The sequence below is a fragment of the Lynx canadensis genome, chromosome C1 (genome assembly GCF_007474595.2).
Source record: "Lynx canadensis isolate LIC74 chromosome C1, mLynCan4.pri.v2, whole genome shotgun sequence".
Taxonomy (NCBI): Eukaryota; Metazoa; Chordata; class Mammalia; order Carnivora; family Felidae; genus Lynx; species Lynx canadensis.
In genome coordinates, this window is record NC_044310.1 from 187,270,333 (window position 1) to 187,292,608 (window position 22,276).

Consider the following 22,276-nt stretch of genomic DNA (forward strand, 5'->3'; position numbering starts at 1 on the left):
GGAGTTCTGTAAAGCTTGTGAAGCTTTCTAAACCAAATCTCCTATAAAAAATTCAGGAAAATTAATTCCACATAAAATGGAGCAACAAAAAACTATCAGCACCCACCCACTTTTTCTTTTTTTTTTACAGGGTTACTTCAATGAACACATCAAAGCACACTTGGTTGAAGGTCCAAACACTCCACCACTATAAGCAAGGAGGAGTTTTGCAGAGGACTGACCAGTGGGATAGAGCAGTCAAAACACAACAGAGTACACAAAGCACACTCCAAACGCACTTTCTGAAGTGCCAGGCCCTGGACCACTTTCTTACACCATACACAAAAACAAATTCAAAATGGATGAAAGACCTAAATCTGAGACAGAAAACCATCAAAATCCTATAGGAGAAAACAGACAGCAACCTCAGCCACAGCCACAACTCGGCAACAACTTCTTACTTGACATGTCTCTAGAGGCAAAGGAAATCAAAGCAAAAGTGAACTGCTGGGACCTTATCAAGATAAAAAAGCTTCTACAGGGGCACCTGAGTGGCTCAGTTGGCTGAGCTTCCAACTTTGGCTCAGGTCATGATCTCATGGTCCGTGAAGTTCGAGCCCTGCATCGGGCTCTGTGCTGACAGCTCAGAGCCTGGAGCCTGCTTCATATTCTTTGTCTCCCTCTCTCTTTGCTCCTCCCCCACTCATGCTCTGTCTCTGAAAAATGAATAAACCTTAAAAAAAATAATAGGGGCGCCTGGGTGGCTCAGTCAGTTGAGCGTCCGACTTCAGCTCAGGTCATGATCTCACGGTCCGTGAGTTCGAGCCCCACGTCAGGGTCTGTGCTGACAGCTCAGAGCCTGGAGCCTGTTTCAGATTCTGTGTCTCCCTCTTTCTCTCTCCTCCCCCACTCATGCTCTGTCTCTCTCTTCTCAAAAATAAATAAACGTTAAAAACGATGATAATGATAATAATGATAATAACTAACTAAATAAATAAATAAAGCTTCTACACAGCAAAGGAAAGAATCAACCAAACTAAAAGGCAACTGATAGAATGGGAGAAGATACTTGCAAATGACATGCTGGATACAGGGTTAGTATCCAAAATCAATAAAGAACTTACTAAACTCAACACCCCCAAATCAAATAATCCAGTGAAGAACTGGGCAGAAGACATGAATAAAAATTTTTCCAAAGACGACATCCAGATGGCAAACAAACACATGAAAAGATAATCAAAACCACTGTGACATACCACCTCACACTGGTCAGAGTAGCTAAAATTAACAACTCAGGCAACAATAGATGTTGGCAAGGATGTATAGAAATGGGAACCCTATTGTACTACTAGTGGGAATGAAAACTGGAGTAGCCACTCTGGAAAACAGTGTAGAGCTTCCTCAAAAAAATTGAAAATAGAACTACTCTATGACCCAGCAGTTGCATTACTAGGAATTTAACCAAAGCATACAAAAATGCTGACTCAAAGGGGCACATGCACCCCAATATTTATAGCGGCACTATCAACAATAGCCAAATTATGGAAAGAGCCCAAATGTCCATCAACTGATGAAAGGATAAAGAACATGTGTGATACATACACACACATGCACACACACACACACAGCAGAATAATACTCATCAATGAAAAAGAATGAAATCTTGCCATTTGCGACAATATGGATGGAACTGGAGGGTATTAATGCTAAGTGAAATAAGTCAGAGAAAGAGGTATCATATGATTTCACTCATATGTGAAATTGGATAAACTTAACAGATGACCATAGAGGAAGGGAAGGAAAAATAAGATAAAAACACAGAGGGAGGCAAACCATAAGAGACTCTTAAAAGCAGAGAAGTGAGGGTTGGTAGGGATGTGGGGGTGGGGTGTGAGTTAAATGCGTGACGGGCATTAAGGGGAGCACTCTTTAGGATGAGCACTGGGTGTCATATGTAAGAGATGAATCACTGGGTTCTACTCTTAAAGCCAAGACTACACTGTATGTTAACTAACTTGAGGCGGGGGAAAAAAAAGCTATCATATTTTTCAGCAGAATCTTTCCAGGCCAGAAGAAAGTGGCATGATATATTCAAAGTGCCAAACGTAAAACAACAACAACAACAACAACAACAAACCTGTCAACCAAGAATACATGACAAAGTTATCCTTCAGAATCGAAGGAGAAATTAAAATTTTCTAGACAAACAAAACCTAAAAGGGTTCATCACCACTAGACCTGTCCTACAAGAAATGTTACAAAGGGACTTCTTCAAGCCAAATGAAAAGGATACTACTAATCAGTAACATAAAAGCATATGAAACTATAAATCTCACTGGCAAAGGTAAATATATAGTTAAATTCAGGATATTCTAATATTGTAATGGTGGGGGGTGAATCACATATAACCCTGATATGAAGGTTAAGAGACAAAAAGATTAATAAAATTACTACAACTACAATAATTTGTTAAATTACTTAACAAATAAATAAGATAAAGTAAAAAGATGCAAACTGTGACATCAGAAATATAAAATGGGGGGGGGGGAATAAAAATACAGAGCTTTATTACATTCAAAGTTAAATTGTTATCAGCTTAAAATAGACTGTTTTAAATATGTGTTTTGTAAGCCTCCTGGTAAACCACAAAGAAAAACCTAGAGTAGATACACAAAAGATAAAGGAACCTAAGTGTACCATTGCAAATAACCATCAAATCACAAAAGAAGACAGCAAGAAAATAAGAGGGGAACAAAGGAATTTAAAAAACAGCCAGAAAATAATGAACAAAATAGCAATAGTAAGTCCATACTTTTTAATAATTACTTTAAATGTAAACAGACTAAATTCTCCAATCAAAAGACAGAGTAGCTGATTAAAAAAAAAAACACCCAAGACCCAACTATATGCTGACTACAAGAGAGACACTTAAGCTTAAAGGACACCCACTGACTGAAAGAAAAGCTATGGAAAAAGATATTCCATGCAAACAGGAACCAAAAGAGTGTAGGACTACTTATACTTATAGCACACAAAATAGACTTTAAGCCAAAGACTGTAATGAGAGACAAAGATCACTATATAATGATAAAGGGGTCAATCCAACAAGAGAATATGACATTTGTAAACAGTTATGCACTCAATAGAAGCACCTAAATATGTAAACCAAATGTGAACAGATATGAAGGAAGAAAGAGACAGCAATATAATAATAGTAAGGGACTTTAAAACCCCACTTACATCAATAGATAGATCAACCAAACAGAAAATTTATAAAGAAACACTGAAGCTAAACTACACATTAAATCACAGAGTTAATACTTCTATAGAACATTCCATCCAATGGTCATCTTAAGTACATGTGAAACATTCTTCAGGATAGATATGTTAGGCCATAAAACAAGTACTCATAAATTTAAGATGACTAAAATCATATCAAGCATCCTTTCTGACCATAATCAATTCCGAGAAGAAACCGCTAATTTCACAAATTTTCAGCGGAGATTAAGCAACATGCTACTGAATAACCAAAGGGTCAAAGAGGAAACCAAAAGAAAAATATTTTTAAATATCTTGAGACAAATGAAAATGGAAATACAACATATCAAAACTTATGGGATGTAGCAAAAACACTTCTAAGAGGTAAGTTAAAAGCAGTAAGCATTTACAATAAGAAAAAGAAAGATCTCAAATAATTTTATACTTCAAGGAACCAGGAAAAAGAACTAAGCCAAAATTAGTAAAACAAAGGAAATAACAAAGACCAGAGTGGGGAAAAATAGAAACTAAAAAGACAACAGAAAAAAAAAATCAATGAAACTAACAGCAGACTTTGCTGGGGGTGGGATGGGGGTATTGATAAACCTTCGTTATGCTTACAAAGAAGGAAAGAGGACACTAACAAATATGTTTTTAAAAATCACCATTGTATATCTAGTACCCTATAATAGTGCCTGACACACACTAGGTATTCAATAATGTTACTAAATGAATAAAACATCAGAATAGAGGATAAAAGGGTTCTTTGGTCATTCCACTCAATGTTAATGAATTAATAAGTTATGAGTCTGAGTAAAAAATGTATTCAACATAATCATTTTTTAAGTGACCAAGGAGTTCTGCTTCTGGCAATGGTGGACTAGGTTACTTCAGATAAACCATCTTACTACACAACTAAAAAGGCTGGACAATATATTTTTTAAAAATTGTATTTGAAAGTGGGACACCTCGATAGCTCAGTTGCTTAAGAGTCCAACTTCAGCTCAGGTCAGGATCTCACTATGAATTAGAGCCCTGTGTCGGGCTCTGTGCTGACAGCTCAGAGCCTGGAGCCTACTTCAGATTCTGTGTTTCCTCTCTATCTGCCACTTCCTCACTTGCACTCTGTCTCTGTTTCTCTCTCAAAAATAAACATTAAAAAAATTTTTTTAATAAGAATTTGAAAAAATTGTGTCTGAAAGCATCAGTCAGTTATAAAAGCACCAAGGATTTACAGATCCAAGATTATAGGAATTTCAGAGACAATAAGCCCCATCATTTGGTACCATTTTTCCTTCCAGGCATTTGTGGTGGCTAAGAGTTAAGAAAATGAGCAGAGCCTGGAGATAGATATGCCAGAATTAGGGAACAAAAAGCAGAGTTCAGACCCTGCCAAGGATGAAAAGCCAAGGTAAACATCTAGGCTTTCAGCTGGGACCCCAAAAGGTTAAACCACGAGAATAAGAGCCTCCTTGTCTTGTGACTTACTTGCCTCACACTAGTCCCAGTCCTACTACTAGGAATAAGATTAAACCATTAAAAGACTAATCCTCATAGGAAACAAACCTAAATCATTTCAATCTCAATCTCAAGTGAATTAAGGTGATCTGGGATTGCTAGTTTCCTAGTCTAGTTGGCTGACAGATGCAAGTGTCTATCCTCCCTGTAAGAATATACAATCAAGAGCCACAAATTAGTTCTACAGATACAATGTTTGCCACTCAATAAAAATAGCTAGGTATATGAGAATGTAAGGCTTGACTGAAAATTATGAGGGGAAAAAACCCAATAGAAACAGACCTACAGGAGATCCAGATAATAAAGTTACCACAGATGAACTTTAAAATAGCAATGGTTGGGGTGCCTGGGTGGCTCAATCGGTGAAGCAGCCAAATCTTGATCTCGGCTCAGGTCATGACCTCATAGTTTGTGAGATCAAGCCCCATGTCAGGCTCTATGCTGACGGTGTGGAGCCTGCTTTGTAGTCTCTCTCCCCCTCCCTCTCTGTCCCTTCCCCACTCATGTGTATGCATTCTCTCTTGCTCTCTCTCTCAAAATAAATAAACCTAAAAAATTTTTTTAATGTTTTCATTTTTGAGAGAGGCACAGAGTGCAAGCGGAGGAGGGGCAGAGAGAGAAGGAGATGCAGAATCTGAAGTGGGCTCCAGGCTCTGAGCTGGAGCACAGCACAGAGCCTGACATGGGGTCGAACTGACGAATGTTGAGATCATGATCTGAGCTGAAGTTGGACGCTTAACCAACTGAGCCACCCAGGTATTCCAATAAATAAATAAACTTAAAAAAATAGCAATGACTAATATGTTCAAAGAATTCAAAGAGAAGTCAGGGGATTTTGGTAGAGAAGTGGAAACTATAAAATAAAGGAAAATAACTTCAATAAAATAACTGAAATTAAGAATTCAATTGGTTTGGGGTATCTGGGTGGATCAGTCGGTTAAGTGTCTGACTCCAGATTTCAGTTCAGGTCATGATTTTATGGTTTGTGAGTTTGAACCCCACATCAGGCTCTGCACTTGACAGTGTGGAGCTTCTTGGTTTTCTCTCTCTTTCCTTCTCTCTACTCCTCCTCAGCTCACTCTCTCTCTCTCTCTCTCTCCTCTCTCTCAAAATAAATAAACTTAAAAAACACACACACACACACACACAAAAGAATTCAATTGGTTTAACAACAGATTAGAAACAAAGAAAAAAGAACCAGTGAACTGTAAGATACGATGGGAGAAATTATTTACACTGAAGCATAGAGAAAAAAGGATGGGAAATACAGAAAAAAGCACAAGAGACCTATAGAATACATTGTTGAGTCAAGAGTAGAGCAAGTATTATACTTTCTCCCTTATAAATAAGTTATCACCTCTTTTCCTGTCATTTCATTGACTTTTCTAAACAAATATCTAGAGCTCATGTCTCAAAAGAAAAAATTAATATACAAATAACACACAAATGAGATGAAGACTTTTTTTTTTTTTTTTTTTTTTTTTTTTACCTTTCCCGAGGTTGTTGCTGAAGTTTTTCAAGTCGCACTACAGATGGCTGGTTGGATTGGGGCATTGCAGTTGGCATCCCAACAGTAACATTCAGGTCTGGGGATAGGAATGCTGGATATTCTATTGGCTGTGGTGTAATTACATTTCTGCAAAAATGGTTATAATGTTAAATATTGAAATTACACAAACGACACTTCTAAAATCAGTGGTAGCTATCAATTCTACATTGCAATCTCACCTGTCTACCTTGAACCATCAGAGGGTAGAGCTAGGAAAAAAGAAAAAGATCAGAGATCCTGACAGAAGTGCTCTCTTGAGCACTCTTACTACAAAGATGGGCAGCAGGGATGGGAAAGGAGATAAGGACCTGAAGTTCTAATGAGGAGTAGAAAGTGTTTAAGCCCAGAGGTGCCTGGGTGGCTCAGTTGGTTGAGCGTCTGACTTTGGCTCAGGTCATGATCTCATGGTCCATGGGTTCGAGCCCTGCATCGGGCTATGTGCTGACAGCTCAGAGCTTGGAGCCTGGTTCAGACTCTGTCTCCCTCTCTCTGCCCCTCCCCTGTTTGTGCTTTGTCTTTCTCTCAAAAATAAATGAAAGAAAGAAAGAAAGAAAGAAAGAAAGAAAGAAAGAAAGAAAGAAAAGAAAAGAAAGAGTTTAATCCCAGACCTCTCTCCCAACCTCTAGATCTAAATCTCTATTTTATGGCCTGGTCAAGTTGACACATAAAATTAATCATCACAAGTCCACCCACCACTTGTCAACCTGACACCCAGAAGCATCTCTTTAAAACATATTTGATCTCCAAATGAGAACAATAACATGACACAACTATCCTGCATACAACCAAAAACTCACTAGCCTCTTCCCCAGAAAAGAATAAAAGTCTTTGAGTGATGTTTACTCTTCTTAATACCCTGAAACTTAAATAGTGTGATGCAAGTTTAACAATACTTAAATAGAATATAAAGTCAATTATAATATAAAGTCAATATAGCTTATGTTACATGATGGTAAGATATGAGGAGGGGAAAGAAGATGTATATATATATATACATATATATATACACACACACATATATATACACACACACACATATATATATATATTTTTTTTTTCCAGTCACTTGTTAGATGGGCCAGAGTAGCACACCCAAATGAGGAATAAGTTGTCTCCAAAATCCAAAAAAGCCACCAGTGTTGTGCCTCTGTTTTAGTTATAGGAAGGGCCAGTTACAACAACTTATCTTTCACCTTAGCAAGATTATCTCGACAAGTCCCATACCACTGGCTCCTCAAAATTTCAATGAGGTAGAAGACCCCTGAATTTTTGTCAGAATTCTTCCTACAACCTCTGACATGCAAATGTCTTACCTAAGTAAGTTAGATTAGTTGCTACTTTCTGTTCACTAGATCCAATCAGCTTAAAGGGCATCATTGTAATGAACCTGTATGTTTTATATAAGGGAAAGGCAATCAAGATTCCTGTGAACATATTTAATGACATAGGGCTGGAGAAGTTGATATACCTGAGGTAAGACAGTGAAAGTATATTGCTGACCTTGCCAGCTGAAAGAGAGCAAACTGCTTTTTATGGTCTTTATACTAGGAAAATAGCATTTGCCAGATCACTAGTTGCATACTAGGTACCAAGGGATGTGTTAACCTGTCCAAGAAATGAAACCACACCTGATACAGCAGCTGCAATCGGAATCACTACCTGGTTAAGCTTACAACAATCTACTGTCACTCTCCAAGATCTATTCTATGCACAGGCCAAAATAAGTGAGCTAAATGGGGATGAGATGGGAATCACCACTTTTATATCTTTGAGTCCTTGATAATGGCACTAATCTCTGAATCCCTCCATGAATGTGGTATTGCTTTTGGCTTAGTGTTTTCCTAGGTAGAGGTAGCTCTCTAGTGGCTTCCATTTAGCTTTTCCCATCCTAAAATCCCTAGGTCCATAGGTCAGGCAATCAATATAGCGATTCACCTACAGCTAAGTGTGTTGGTGCCAATTAGGCAATCTGGAATTAGGGAAATAACCACAGGATGGGTTTAAAACTCCATTTATCACCTGACTTCCCTAAGTCCCTACTCTGGTGGACAATAGTGATGTTTTGAGTCTTCAGGAATTAGTGTCATTTCAGAGCCAGTAGTGTCCAGTAGTCTTTGAAAAGTCTAGTAGTAGTCTCTGAAAGGTCTGATTATTTCCTTTTCCCTAATGTACAATTAACCCTGGTAAAAGGCTCTCCTTCCCTTTTGGGAAAGCTGGGAGAGAGATTAACATTACAAATTTTTATCAGCATACTAGCATCTCTCCTTAAGGGGAGAAAGCGTCCCCTTCATTTGAAGGTTTCTGGGTCTGCAAACTGGCTCAAATCTGGAAAACGACTGAGGAGCTATGACTCTTTTTATGACTCAGGTCAGAGTTTTGTTCACTTGACCTAGAACTTTTCTGGTTATACAGATTAAGAAAGAATTTAGTAGGCTTCCTATATATGTTATTTCTAGGAACACCATGATTAATTAGCCAATGCCAAAGGTCCATGTGAGTCAAACTATTCTGATCGCTGCTTTGACTCTACTGTCTATTACGGTAACGTGTCTTGTCATTGGTGGTTGAGTGCCATCACTTGGCCCCTGCTATCCTGGAATCCAGTTATTCCCATTGCATTCAGGTTTTCCCAGTTCAGTGACTGCAGCTCCCACTGTGAGGTCTGGCCCACAAAGAAAAGCAATCACAGAGTTCTTCAAGGGTGGAGGTCCCCTCACAAATTTACTACTCCCTGTCATGTGAAAGGTATATCTTCTGGACCCTCCCTGGGTGAGTGAGTAGGTCTTAAAGACAAATCCATGCCAATATCACCATCTTTCTATGTCCTTGAATACCTTCCTCTAATTAAACCAACTCAGGTCTGGCATTTCTAATTCACTCAAGTGGGCTTCATTTGGTTCATGTTTCTGCAACCAAACAACCAAATGGAGCCTTTTCTAACACCCTAATCTGCAACATTAAATGCAGAATCTCTGCTTATCATAAATCAATAAATTTGCTATGACCCAATTTTGTTCCTCCCACCACTATCCCACACCCATAGTTCCTTATGTTTACCTCTAGGAGGATTCTTATCTCATTTGTATTATAATAATTTCTTTTTACAAGTTAACTTTGCACTAAACCATGAGCTACTAGAGGGCAGGGACCAGGCCTCATTTATTTTAGTATTTGCAATGCCTGGGGGATATAGCAGACATTTAATGAATATTTATCGAATCAATGAGTGGAAAAGGAAATAATGATCAATAAACACAAAACATTCAAATTTTACCATTTCAACAAATGACCAATATCAAGTGGACAAAATTTATTTTTAATGATAATACCCAGTGCTGGTGAGACTACAGGACAATAAGCACTTCAGAACATAAGTTCTCATCCTATACCTAATTCCCTCATTCCTATTTTCTCCATTTCTTTTTCTTCAATAGCACTATGGATTAAATTTCTATCTCAGGTGCTCATTTTTCTTTTATCTATTTTTACTGTTTCAATTTTAAGATTGGTTGACATTTTTTTAAGTTAATTTTGGTTTGCTAATAACATTTTTTGAGCATGGACTTTTTGCTGAAGATTTGTAGGTAACAACTGCAATATGTCAAAGTGGGGGTAACACTACTATACTGTAGACCATAAAACTGAGAACTATTAGACACTTTGATCTTACAAGTCCCTCACCTCCTTCTACAAAAGGGTATCTCACTGACTAACTTTCCTTATCAAGCTAACCCTACCTTCCCTCCTCCCCCCATCAGCCATGAAGCACCCTCTCCTCTTTATCTTATTTCTCCAGGAATATATCCAGAAACCCAAATTTTCTCCCATCTTATTAAGCAAAACAATTCACTATTCTCTTTACCTTGGAGTCTAGCCCATTCTGGCTAGGTCTTAAGACACCAAAATGATCCATCAAATGGATTAAATGCTTTAAATGCCACATAATCTTATTATGTACATAAGCGTTCAAACACTTACGTCACAGGGTCTGTTCTTTCTGGAGGTGGTGCAATATTCATAAACATGGATGGCTCAACAATTTTCTGAAGAGGTTTTAACTGAAGAAAATCGTAAGTGTGTTTTAACACTGCTTAGTTACAATTACAGTTCACTCTAATACTACTATTCTCTAGGACTATAAGCCTTAAATACATTAAAAAAGAAACAGAATTAAAAGAGGAAAAAAGAACTAATATTTATGGAGCACTAAATATCTGTCAAGAACATTATATCTTTAATATTATTTTATCCTCTCAATAATCCTATGATGTAGATAACTGTACCTATTTTACAAAAAAATGCTAAAGATGAACTACTTTGTTCAAGGGTTACCCAAGAGACATCATAGCCAGGTTTTGAATGCAGCTTTATCTGCCCCCAGTGTAGTGCTCTTTTTACATTATCAAGACAGGGGAGTAGGGAACTATATTACTGAAAAGTTCACCAACATAGCACCAAAATCAAAAACTTTTATATTTCCCACTCTTTTTCACCTAATACCTCTGTTCCATGTTTTTGGTAGAGCCCACTTACATAAAACAATACTTGCCTAGTCTTATCTGAAAAGAGGGTATCCCCTACGAATGTGATTGCCACATGTTTTACTTATATCCAGACACAAAATCTACCTCTGAAGTTGGTGCTTATAAACTGTTACAAAAGGGACTAAACAGAAGTCCCTATAAGGGCCAATTCACAAGAAAATAAATAAGCAGAAGGAAAAGAAAGAAAAATCAAAGGAAAGAAGGAAAAAAGATGAAAAAAAGATTGTGTGTAGTGCTTTCTTCTGTATATCACTTCTGATTCAAAATGCATTAAAATCTATTATGATATACCATAGGCAAAATTTTAGAATAACATTTTACCAGGGATAATACAGCAATAGACTTATTTAATAAGAATAATGTACCTACTCTCAATTCCTAATTAAAAAAAAAACCCCAAGACTATAAAAAAATAGCAAAAAACAGAAATGAAAGATTATATGCAAAGTATACAGGTCATATCCCCTATATAACAGCACCACTGATGGCACTGGATTTATAAACGCCCCAAAGTTGTGATAATACCAAGGTATATCAAGAGCTATTTCAAAAGAAATGTAGCCTAAGGACATAATAAAAGAACAGGGCACAGGTTAATGTACAAAAGTTTCCACTGGAACATGGATATATGTAATGAATTTAAAGGGGTCAGGCCAAAGCTAGGAAGATTAACTTCTTTGAAAATACTACTTTCTTGATAAATGAAGGAAGGCTCAAATAACACCAGACACTGAAATAACTGTGGGGGGGGGGGAGGAACATATGTGACCAGAGTAAAAAATATTATGTGAATATAATTAATGACTCCATTTTTAATAAGTATTTTTAGATACAAAAATCTACACTTCTTACATACTTAAAATAATTGTTTTTAACCCAATGACAACACAGACACAAGAGCAAAGTTTTATGATAAAGGCGTTTTGAATAAAGATTATTTTTAAATGTACACGGAAATAAAAAATGGTAGTTTCCTTTATCCTTAGGTCGGAGAAAAACAGCATTCTTTTAAAAATATTTATTTCATTTTTTAAAAAGAATATGCATTTTAAAGGATTTATCAAACTGAATAGAGGCTCAGAAGAGATTTGACTAAAGAGCTATAGAATAATTTTTAAAAGAGAGGAACTAACCTGATGTGAAAATCCATAACCAAAGTTTCCATAGGAGAACATAAATTCCACCTCCACCCTGCAGATAAACTAAACATGTGGCAAATATTTTATTGATCAGAAAGATACTTTAATGAAAAAGTGATAGCCAACTAATATTTTTACGTCACAAATTTATGTTTAAAAAACCAAAGCATTAATACATCCTGATTAAAAAACAAAAAAAATTCACCCAAGGAACCCCGATAGAAGAATCTATGGGGTTCCTGAAATGTTAAAAACTTTATGTTAAGGAATATTATATGAGTGTTAAAGAGAAAATTTCAATTTATAATTAATAGGATTACCTTCATACATATATGAACATACATGCATATGGTTTTAAAGTATTTGCTCACACTTCTCCTATCTCCACTTCCATTTTCAGATAAAAATTTTATTCAGACAAGTGATTTCATCTCTCTGAACCCCAGCTTGCTCAAATGTGAAATGAAGGAGGGTATCAGAGGTTATGACCTCAAATGTCCATCATTCTCTTCTTTATGTTCCTTGTCCCTGTTTTAGCTATTGGCAAAAGTCTCTTTGAATAGAAGATGAATTAATCAAAATAATAATTTTAAGCACTTAAAAAGAAATTCAAGGGGCGCCTGGGTGGCGCAGTCGGTTAAGCATCCGACTTCAGCCAGGTCACGATCTCGCGGTCCGTGAGTTCGAGCCCCGCGTCAGGCTCTGGGCTGATGGCTCGGAGCCTGGAGCCTGTTTCCGATTCTGTGTCTCCCTCTCTCTCTGGCCCTCCCCCGTTCATGCTCTGTCTCTCTCTGTCCCAAAAATAAATAAACGTTGAAAAAAAAAATTTAAAAAGAAATTCAAGTGAGAACTGTAAACAACTCTTCAGAAACTCCTCAAGGAGAAAAATATTTCCTCAATTAAAGCTGAATAGTCAAAGAAGCAGCTAGGATATTTTACTCTCTTATCCAATGATTTCAGTTTTCTTGTTCACCATTTAGCAGTAAGGTAGCAGCATTTATTTTTTTTTTTTTAATTTTTTTTTTTCAACGTTTATTTATTTTTGGGACAGAGAGAGACAGAGCATGACCGGGGGAGGGGCAGAGAGAGAGGGAGACACAGAATCGGAAACAGGCTCCAGGCTCCGAGCCATCAGCCCAGAGCCTGACGCGGGGCTCGAACTCACGGACCGCGAGATCGTGACCTGGCTGAAGTCGGACGCTTAACCGACTGCGCCACCCAGGCGCCCCAAGGTAGCAGCATTTAAAACAAACAAACAAAAAGGTGGAGATGAAGATTTTGTGAGCAAATATTGTTCTTTCTATTTAATAAATTTCTATGAATTCAAATAGTGACTGGTAGAGTAACAAAGAGAATGGAAACACTATCAGAGGTTAAAACTATATCAGAGCAAAGCTATAAAAAATGTTAAGTATGTGCACAAAGCTTTGGAAGTTTCAGTAAAGTTCTTACTATGTTTTTATTCAACATTTGAAATTCTTCAATAAAGCACCCTTTCTGGAAAAAAGTAATAAATGATAAAATTCTCAAATACAGAGTCACTCATATAATCATCCATATGTAATCTAAACTAACTCATAAATTTTGGAAAATCAGATCGTGATTTTTAATGCACATGTTAATTTAATAGCTAAATACAATTATAATGAATATTTGGAAGAAAATAAAAATTCTAGGTTGTACCAAAAGTAAATGTTAATATTTACATTATGTTTTAGACAAAAATGTTTCTGCTAGTCATAGTTCCCCTTTCTCCAAGTCTTAAAGGACCACGCCTGCACTCCTTTGTGGGGTTTAACAAAAATCTGCATGATAAGCTGACTCATGATAGGGCTGCTTCTCTCATCGTCAGGACTGTTGGCATTTTTTTAACCAGGTAAACCTTGGGTATCCTTGTTCACCACCTCTCATCATCTCTGCCGTGCTATCAGTCCTCCCATTTAATCCAGCATCCCAGGGTTAACAAACAACCTCCCATCTTTAACTGCTCCACTAAACATTTCCTCTTTATTTTACCTAAGACTTGGCTTACCACTAAGGATGCTGTTTCCCTCATAGACTCAAGTGAAGGCCCACATACCTCAAGACCAGGAGGTGGAGCGGCATCCTCCACATTCCCCTTCTAGTGCTCCTAGATCATATTATTACACATAGATATAAGCAGTTTTCCATTTTTAAGCTTCATGCTATCTGGCATGTGTTTCAGACATTCTGGTCATAATTCTCATTTAGTGAAAACTTTAGCACCTGGTTCATACATCCTCACCACCTGTAAAACCCAGCAATCTGCAGAACCTATTTAACTCCTGCCCTCTCAGTTCCTGGTGAAGCATTATAATGAAGGAAATAACATCTGGTGGTACATGGCTGACTTCACACAGAATTAGCATATCATATATGTTCTTCATATAGTCACAAGATTTCTCAGAAAATTCGCAAATAACTGAAATAGATTTCCTTAATGATCCTGTCAATCTGCTCTTTATAGCTTCTTACTCTTGATAGCATCCCTTTTCCCAAAGTGGGGACTGGGGAAATACTGTATTGTTTCAAGACTGCTTTTTTCTTCCCTTTTATAAACTGTGCCTCTGCTTTTGATGAAAGAACTTGACCTACAGAGTGATTCATCTCCCTCATATATAAAGTAAACTTTTAGTCATATTTTCAACTATGGTAATATCCTTTGAGTTTTTCCTCTAGGTCTCACTGAGATCTGCCAATTAAGCCTTCACTGGAGCCAATTAATATGTTCATCTTGAATGTGCTTCTCAAATCCACTGAGTTTTAGGCTTGCTTTCACTCAGCTCCTCTGGTGAGTTTCAATGTGTGGCAATGAGCTATTTGGCAACCTGTCCTGAAATTGGTTTTGCTCTGCCCAAAGCAAGTTACTGGGCTTAGGCCCAGTCTGGGAAAGTGCAGGGTGGGGTGGAGGTGGGGGCAATGTTAAACTACTCAAGGGTATAGAGAGATAGATAGTCAAAGGTATGATGCTTTACAAGGCATTAGTCTAACAATATTTCACACCTTCAAATTCCCTCTTGCCTTTCTCAAAGAATTACAGTACTACCCATCTTTCTGTTTATCACCTAGTCCTAGGCTTATCTGATAAGGATCATATAGCTAAACCAATAGTCAAAAGTAGTACCAGAGTTCATCCCAAAATTATTACTCACATTCCTTTTATAATCAATACAGGAATATTATAAATTCCAATATGTTTATATGCCTTAACTGGACCCTAGGCCCTAACAATTAGCTGATGTTTCTGTTTTCTCCCAGAGCCTCAAAGGAATGCAAGATGTATCAGGGATGAGAAGAAACAAGGGATTCATGATACAAGCTACAGATCAATCATTTTTTTACAAAGCTATGTAGAACCTATTATGTGACTTTTAAAATTCAACTCAAGGTCTTTGTTCTCCACAATAAGGCCAATTATATTCAGAAAGTAATTGATAATAACTGGTAATCATAACAATACATCTGCGGCCTCTTCATGTATACCTGTGGAATAACTGTTTTCCACTAAAATGGCCCTTCCATGCTTCTAAACATGATCTGTAGTTTGGGTCTGGTCATCAGGTCTTCCCAATTCATCCAAGTTCTAAATTTGACCAGTCTGCATGACAAATTCTACCCTAGCTAGCAGTTCTAGAACTAAAACAAATGGTTTATAATTGACCCCTGCATGTGACTCAAATGATACAGCTCAAGCTTTAGAGATCAGACAAACCAGCATAAATTTGTTGACTAGAATAATTCTAGATTATAATATTCTCCTTGACCTTTTATTCTCCAGTGTGGTAGAGTCTATCTACACAGTAGCCTACACATGCTGTTATACCCAGGTAAACACTTCAGGAAAAGTAGAATCATTAATAAATTAAGAGGTCTTCATGAAAAGATGTTCAATATTATTGGTTATTAAGGAACTACAAATTAATACTAAAATGAGATACTACTACACACCTATCAGAATGGCTAAACTGTAAAATGGCAGCAATACAAATGCTGATGAGGATGCTGAGAAACTGCATATTCATTTCTGATGAAGATGTACAAAGGCCTAGCCACTCCAGAAAACAGTTTGACAGTTTCTTTAATGACTCTACATGCAACTATCTTACAAACCAGAAATTTATCTGATTAATGAACACTTGCACTTGCGCAAAAACCTATACATGAATGTTTATAACAACTTTAATCAGAACAGCCCAGAACTGGAAACCCAGATGTCCTCCAATGGGCAAACTGTTAAAAAAAAATGTGGTACACTCACACCCTGTAGTGTTACTCAATAGCAGAAAAGGAATGAACTAGTGAAACACAGAACAACCTGGATGACTTCCCAGAAAATTACACTGAGTGAAAAAACCCTCCATGAAAGGTTACATACTGTGTGATTCCATTTATGTAATATCCTTGAAATGAGAGCATTAAATAAGGGAGGAAAACATTAGTGGTTAGTTGCCAAGGGTTAAGGAGGGGGTAGGGCAGGAGGGAAGTAGATGTAGCTATAAAAGGGCAACATGAGGGATCCTGGTAGAGGTGGAAACATTCTGTATCATGGTTGAGATACTGTGCCATAGTTTTGAAAGATGTTACCATCAGAGGAAACTGAGTAAAGGATACAAAGGATCTCTATTATTTCTTTCAACTGCATCTGAATCTACAATTATCTCAAAAGAACAGTTTTGTTTTGTTTTGTTTTTAAAGGCTACGTGTCTATTTAAGGTGGGCCAAATTCATCCATGGGACTTACTCTCCCATTAGACCTACTTTCAATAGGGCTGGATACAAAGTGGATTCAAAAAATTTATTATTACATTTGTGATTGTTGCATAGTTCTTATTTTCCTCTATTGTCTGATATGCAGATGTTTAAATATTATTATACAGTCATCATCCCAAGACAACATCCAGCTAATAAAACTGTATCAAAACAAAAACTAAAAACAAAAACCCCCAAAGTACTTATGGTCAGCTTTGTACTTCTGGGATCTTAGTTTTGACCAAAAGTGAGTAACTGAGAAATTCTAATAAGGAAAATGACACAATTCTTAATTAAGGTAGAAGTTCCTATAGAAGGATACTGACAGATATTATACAGAAACAGAATATCTTGAACACACCACAGCTAAAATCATACAGCTCTTTGGGGAAATCCAAAAATAACCAAAATTGCTTTCCTTGATAATTGTGTCCATTAAATAATAATGGTCTCTTTACCATACGATGTAGCAATGCATCAAAGAGACTCATAGAGAGCAATTTATCATAATGTAGAGCCTTTTTCAGATATGCATTGGAAGATACGTTCAAGAAAATTCATCGCAGCAGAGAGAATAGTAAAAACTGAAAACAATTCAAATGCCCATCAACAAATCTATAGACAAATAAAATGAGAAATGCTCCACATGGAACAGTATATAGCAGAGAGATAATGAGCACCAGCAAATGAGATTACCTGTATTGATCTTAGAAGCATAATATTTTAGAAACAAATTATATTAGTTTGCAACTATATATAAGTAGTAAAACTATGGAAAAAAACAAAGCAATAAATACAGTTTAAGATAATTATTATATTTCCAGGGCGGGGGAAGGGCAGGAGATTGAACCAGGTGACAGCATAGGAACTTCAACTGGATTACATTTACTTTGTACCACTTTGGGAAAAATACACAAATCCCATAATTTTATAGGTCCTTTAAAGCTCGCCCCTTACCTACCCTTTATGCTATAGTTGTCATATGCATTACATTTACAAACATTATAAACTACACAAGGCAAGGTTATAGAACCTATAAAACTGCAAGATTTGTGTATCTTCCCCAAAGTGGTATGAAGGTTATATTTTTAAGTAGTAATATATCTTAAAGAAATTAAGAGGAGGGGCGCCTGGGTGGCTCGGTTGGTTAAGCGTCCGACTTCGGCTCAGGTCATGATCTCACAGTCCGTGAGTTCGAGCCCTGCGTCGGGCTCTGTGCTGACCGCTCAGAGCCTGGAGCCTGTTTCAGATTCTGTGTCTCCCTCTCTCTCTGCCCCTCCCCTGTTCATGCTCTGTCTCTCTCTGTCTCAAAAATAAATAAACATTAAAAAAAATTAAAAAAAAGGACGGACGGACAGGAAGATGGCGGCGTAGGAGGACGCTGGGCTCACCGCGCGTCCTGCTGATCACTTAGATTCCACCTACACCTGCCTAAATAACCCAGAAAACCACCAGAGGATTAGCAGAACGGAGTCACCGGACCCAAGTGCAGACGAGAGGCCCACGGAAGAGGGTAGGAAGGGCGGCGAGGCGGTGTGCGCTCCACGGACTGGCGGGAGGGAGCTGGGGCGGAGGGGCGGCTCGCCAGCCAAGCAGAGCCCCCGAGTCCGGCTTGCAAAAGCGGAGGGGCCTGACGGACTGTGTTCCGACAGCAAGCGCGACTTAGCGTCTGGGAGGTCATAAGTTAACAGCTCTGCTCGGAAAGCGGGAAGGCTGGAGGACAAAGGGAGGGTGAGCTGCGGAGCCCCCGGACGACAGAGCTCAGTTTGGCGGGGAACAAAGGCGCTCGCCAGCGCCATCTCCCCTGCCCATCCCCCAGCCAAAATCCCAAAGGGAACCGGTTCCGGCCAGGGAAATTGCTCGCTCCGCGCAAACACCCAACTCTGTGCTTCTGCGGAGCCAAACCTCCGGCAGCGGATCTGACTCCCTCCGGCTGCCACAGGGCCCCTCCTGAAGTGGATCACCTAAGGAGAAGCGAGCTAAGCCTGCCCCCCCTCCCGCCGTGCACCTTGCCTTCCCACCCCAGCTAATACGCCAGATCCCCAGCATCACAAGCCTGGCAGTGTGCAAGTAGCCCAGACGGGCCACGCCACCCCACAGTGAATCCCGCCCCTAGGAGAGGGGAAGAGAAGGCACACACCAGTCTGACTGTGGCCCCAGCGGTGGGCTGGGGGCAGACATCAGGACTGACTGCGGCCCCGCCCACCAACTCCAGTTATACACCACAGCACAGGGGAAGTGCCCTGCAGGTCCTCACCACACCAGGGACTATCCAAAATGACCAAGCGGAAGAATTCCCCTCAGAAGAATCTCCAGGAAATAACAACTGCTAATGAGCTGATCAAAAAGGATTTAAATAATATAACAGAAAGTGAATTTAGAATAATAGTCATAAAATTAATCGCTGGGCTGGAAAACAGTATACAGGACAGCAGAGAATCTCTTGCTACAGAGATCAAGGGACTAAGGAACAGTCACGAGGAGCTGAAAAATGCTTTAAAGGAAATGCAAAACAAAATGCAAACCACCACGGCTCGGATGGAAGAGGCAGAGGAGAGAATAGGTGAACTAGAAGATAAAGTTATGGAAAAAGAGGAAGCTGAGAAAAAGAGAGATAAAAAAATCCAGGAATATGAGGGGAAAATTAGAGAACTAAGTGATACACTAAAAAGAAATAATATACGCATAATTGGTATCCCAGAGGAGGAAGAGAGAGGGAAAGGTGCTGAAGGGGTACTTGAAGAAATTATAGCTGAGAACTTCCCTGAACTGGGGAAGGAAAAAGGCATTGAAATCCAAGAGGCACAGAGAACTCCCTTCAGACGTAACTTGAATCGATCTTCTGCACGACACATCATAGTGAAACTGGCAAAATACAAGGATAAAGAGAAAATTCTGAAAGCAGCAAGGGGTAAACGTGCCCTCACATATAAAGGGAGACCTATAAGACTCGTGACTGATCTCTCTTTTGAAACTTGGCAGGCCAGAAAGAATTGGCACGAGATTTTCAGGGTGCTAGACAGCAAAAATATGCAGCCGAGAATCCTTTATCCAGCAAGTCTGTCATTTAGAATAGAAGGAGAGATAAAGGTCTTCCCAAACAAACAAAAACTGAAGGAATTTGTCACCACTAAACCAGCCCTACAAGAGATCCTAAGGGGGACCCTGTGAGACAAAGTACCAGAGACATCACTACAAGCATAAAACATACAGACATCACAATGACTCTAAACCCGTATCTTTCTATAACAACACTGAATGTAAATGGATTAAATGCACCAACCAAAAGACATAGGGTATCAGAATGGATAAAAAAACAAGACCCATCTATTTGTTGTCTACAAGAGACTCATTTTAGACCTGAGGACACCTTTAGATTCAGAGTGAGGGGATGGAGAACTATTTATCATGCTACTGGAAGCCAAAAGAAAGCTGGAGTAGCCATACTTATATCAGACAAACTAGACTTTAAATTAAAGGCTGTAACAAGAGATGAAGAAGGACATTATATAATAGTTACAGGGTCTATCCATCAGGAAGAGCTAACAATTATAAATGTCTATGCGCCGAATACCGGAGCCCCCAAATATATAAAACAATTACTCATAAACAGAAGCAACCTTATTGATAAGAATGTGGTAATTGCTGGGGACTTTAACACCCCACTTACAGAAATGGATAGATCATCTGGACACACGGTCAATAAAGAAACAAGGGCCCTGAATGAGACACTGGATCAGATGGACTTGACAGATATATTTAGAACTTTGCATCCCAAAGCAACAGAATATACTTTCTTCTCGAGTGCACATGGAACATTCTCCAAGATAGATCATATACTGGGTCACAAAACAGCCCTTCATAAGTTTACAAGAATTGAAATTATACCATGCATACTTTCAGACCACAATGCTATGAAGCTTGAAATCAACCACAGGAAAAAGTCTGGAAAACCTCCAAAAGCATGGAGGTTAAAGAACACCCTACTAACGAATGAGTGGGTCAACCAGGCAATTAGAGAAGAAATCAAAAAATATATGGAAACAAACGAAAATGAAAATACAACAATCCAAACGCTTTGGGACGCAGCGAAGGCAGTCCTGAGAGGAAAATACATTGCAATCCAGGCCTATCTCAAGAAACAAGAAAAATCCCAAATACAAAATCTAACAGCACACCTAAAGGAAATAGAAGCAGAACAGCAAAGGCAACCTAAACCCAGCAGAAGAAGAGAAATAATAAAGATCAGAGCAGAAATAAACAATATAGAATCTCAAAAAACTGTAGAGCAGATCAACGAAACCAAGAGTTGGTTTTTTGAAAAAAGAAACAAAATTGACAAACCTCTAGCCAGGCTTCTCAAAAAGAAAAGGGAGATGACCCAAATAGATAAAATCATGAATGAAAATGGAATTATTACAACCAATCCCTCAGAGATACAAACAATTATCAGGGAATACTATGAAAAATTATATGCCAACAAATTGGACAACCTGGAAGAAATGGACAAATTCCTGAACACCCACACTCTTCCAAAACTCAATCAGGAGGAAAGAGAAAGCTTGAACAGACCCATAACCAGCGAAGAAATTGAATCGGTTATCAAAAATCTCCCAACAAATAAGAGTCCAGGACCAGATGGCTTCCCAGGGGAGTTCTACCAGACATTTAAAGCAGAGATAATACCTATCCTTCTCAAGCTATTCCAAGAAATAGAAAGGGAAGGAAAACTTCCAGACTCATTCTATGAAGCCAGTATTACTTTGATTCCTAAACCAGACAGAGACCCAGTAAAAAAAGAGAACTACAGGCCAATATCCCTGATGAATATGGATGCAAAAATTCTCAATAAGATACTAGCAAATTGAATTCAACAGCATATAAAAAGAATTATTCACCATGATCAAGTGGGATTCATTCCTGGGATGCAGGGCTGGTTCAACATTGGCAAATCAATCAACGTGATACATCACATTAACAAAAAAAAAGAGAAGAACCATATGATCCTGTCAATCGATGCAGAAAAGGCCTTTGACAAAATCCAGCACGCTTTCTTAATAAAAACCCTTGAGAAAGTCGGGATAGAAGGAACATACTTAAAGATCATAAAAGCCATTTATGAAAAGCCCACAGCTAACATCATCCTCAACGGGGAAAAATTGAGAGCTTTTTCCCTGAGATCAGGAACACGACAGGGATGCCCACTGTCACCGCTGTTGTTTAACATAGTGCTGGAAGTTCTAGCATCAGCAATCAGACAACAAAAGGAAATCAAAGGCATCAAATTTGGCAAAGATGAAGTCAAGCTTTCGCTTTTTGCAGATGACATGATATTATACATGGAAAATCCGATAGACTCCACCAAAAGTCTGCTAGAACTGATACATGAATTCAGCAAAGTTGCAGGATACAAAATCAATGTACAGAAATCAGTTGCATTCTTATACACTAACAATGAAGCAACAGAAAGACAAATAAAGAAACTGATCCCATTCACAATTGCACCAAGAAGCATAAAA

General features: G+C 38.3%; 1 protein-coding gene across 1 annotated transcript in view; it reads right to left on the minus strand.

The window, feature by feature from the left end:
* Window positions 1–22,276, minus strand: part of C2CD6 (C2 calcium dependent domain containing 6) — a 164,291-nt gene that overhangs the window by 96,591 nt on the left and 45,424 nt on the right. The window contains exons 6-9 of the mRNA XM_030323760.1: window positions 13,440–13,484; window positions 11,982–12,050; window positions 10,283–10,362; window positions 6,245–6,391 (exon numbers count right to left, since the gene is read on the minus strand). Coding sequence (XP_030179620.1) covers window positions 6,245–6,391; window positions 10,283–10,362; window positions 11,982–12,050; window positions 13,440–13,484 — 341 coding nt within the window. The remainder of the gene's footprint in view (window positions 1–6,244; window positions 6,392–10,282; window positions 10,363–11,981; window positions 12,051–13,439; window positions 13,485–22,276) is intronic.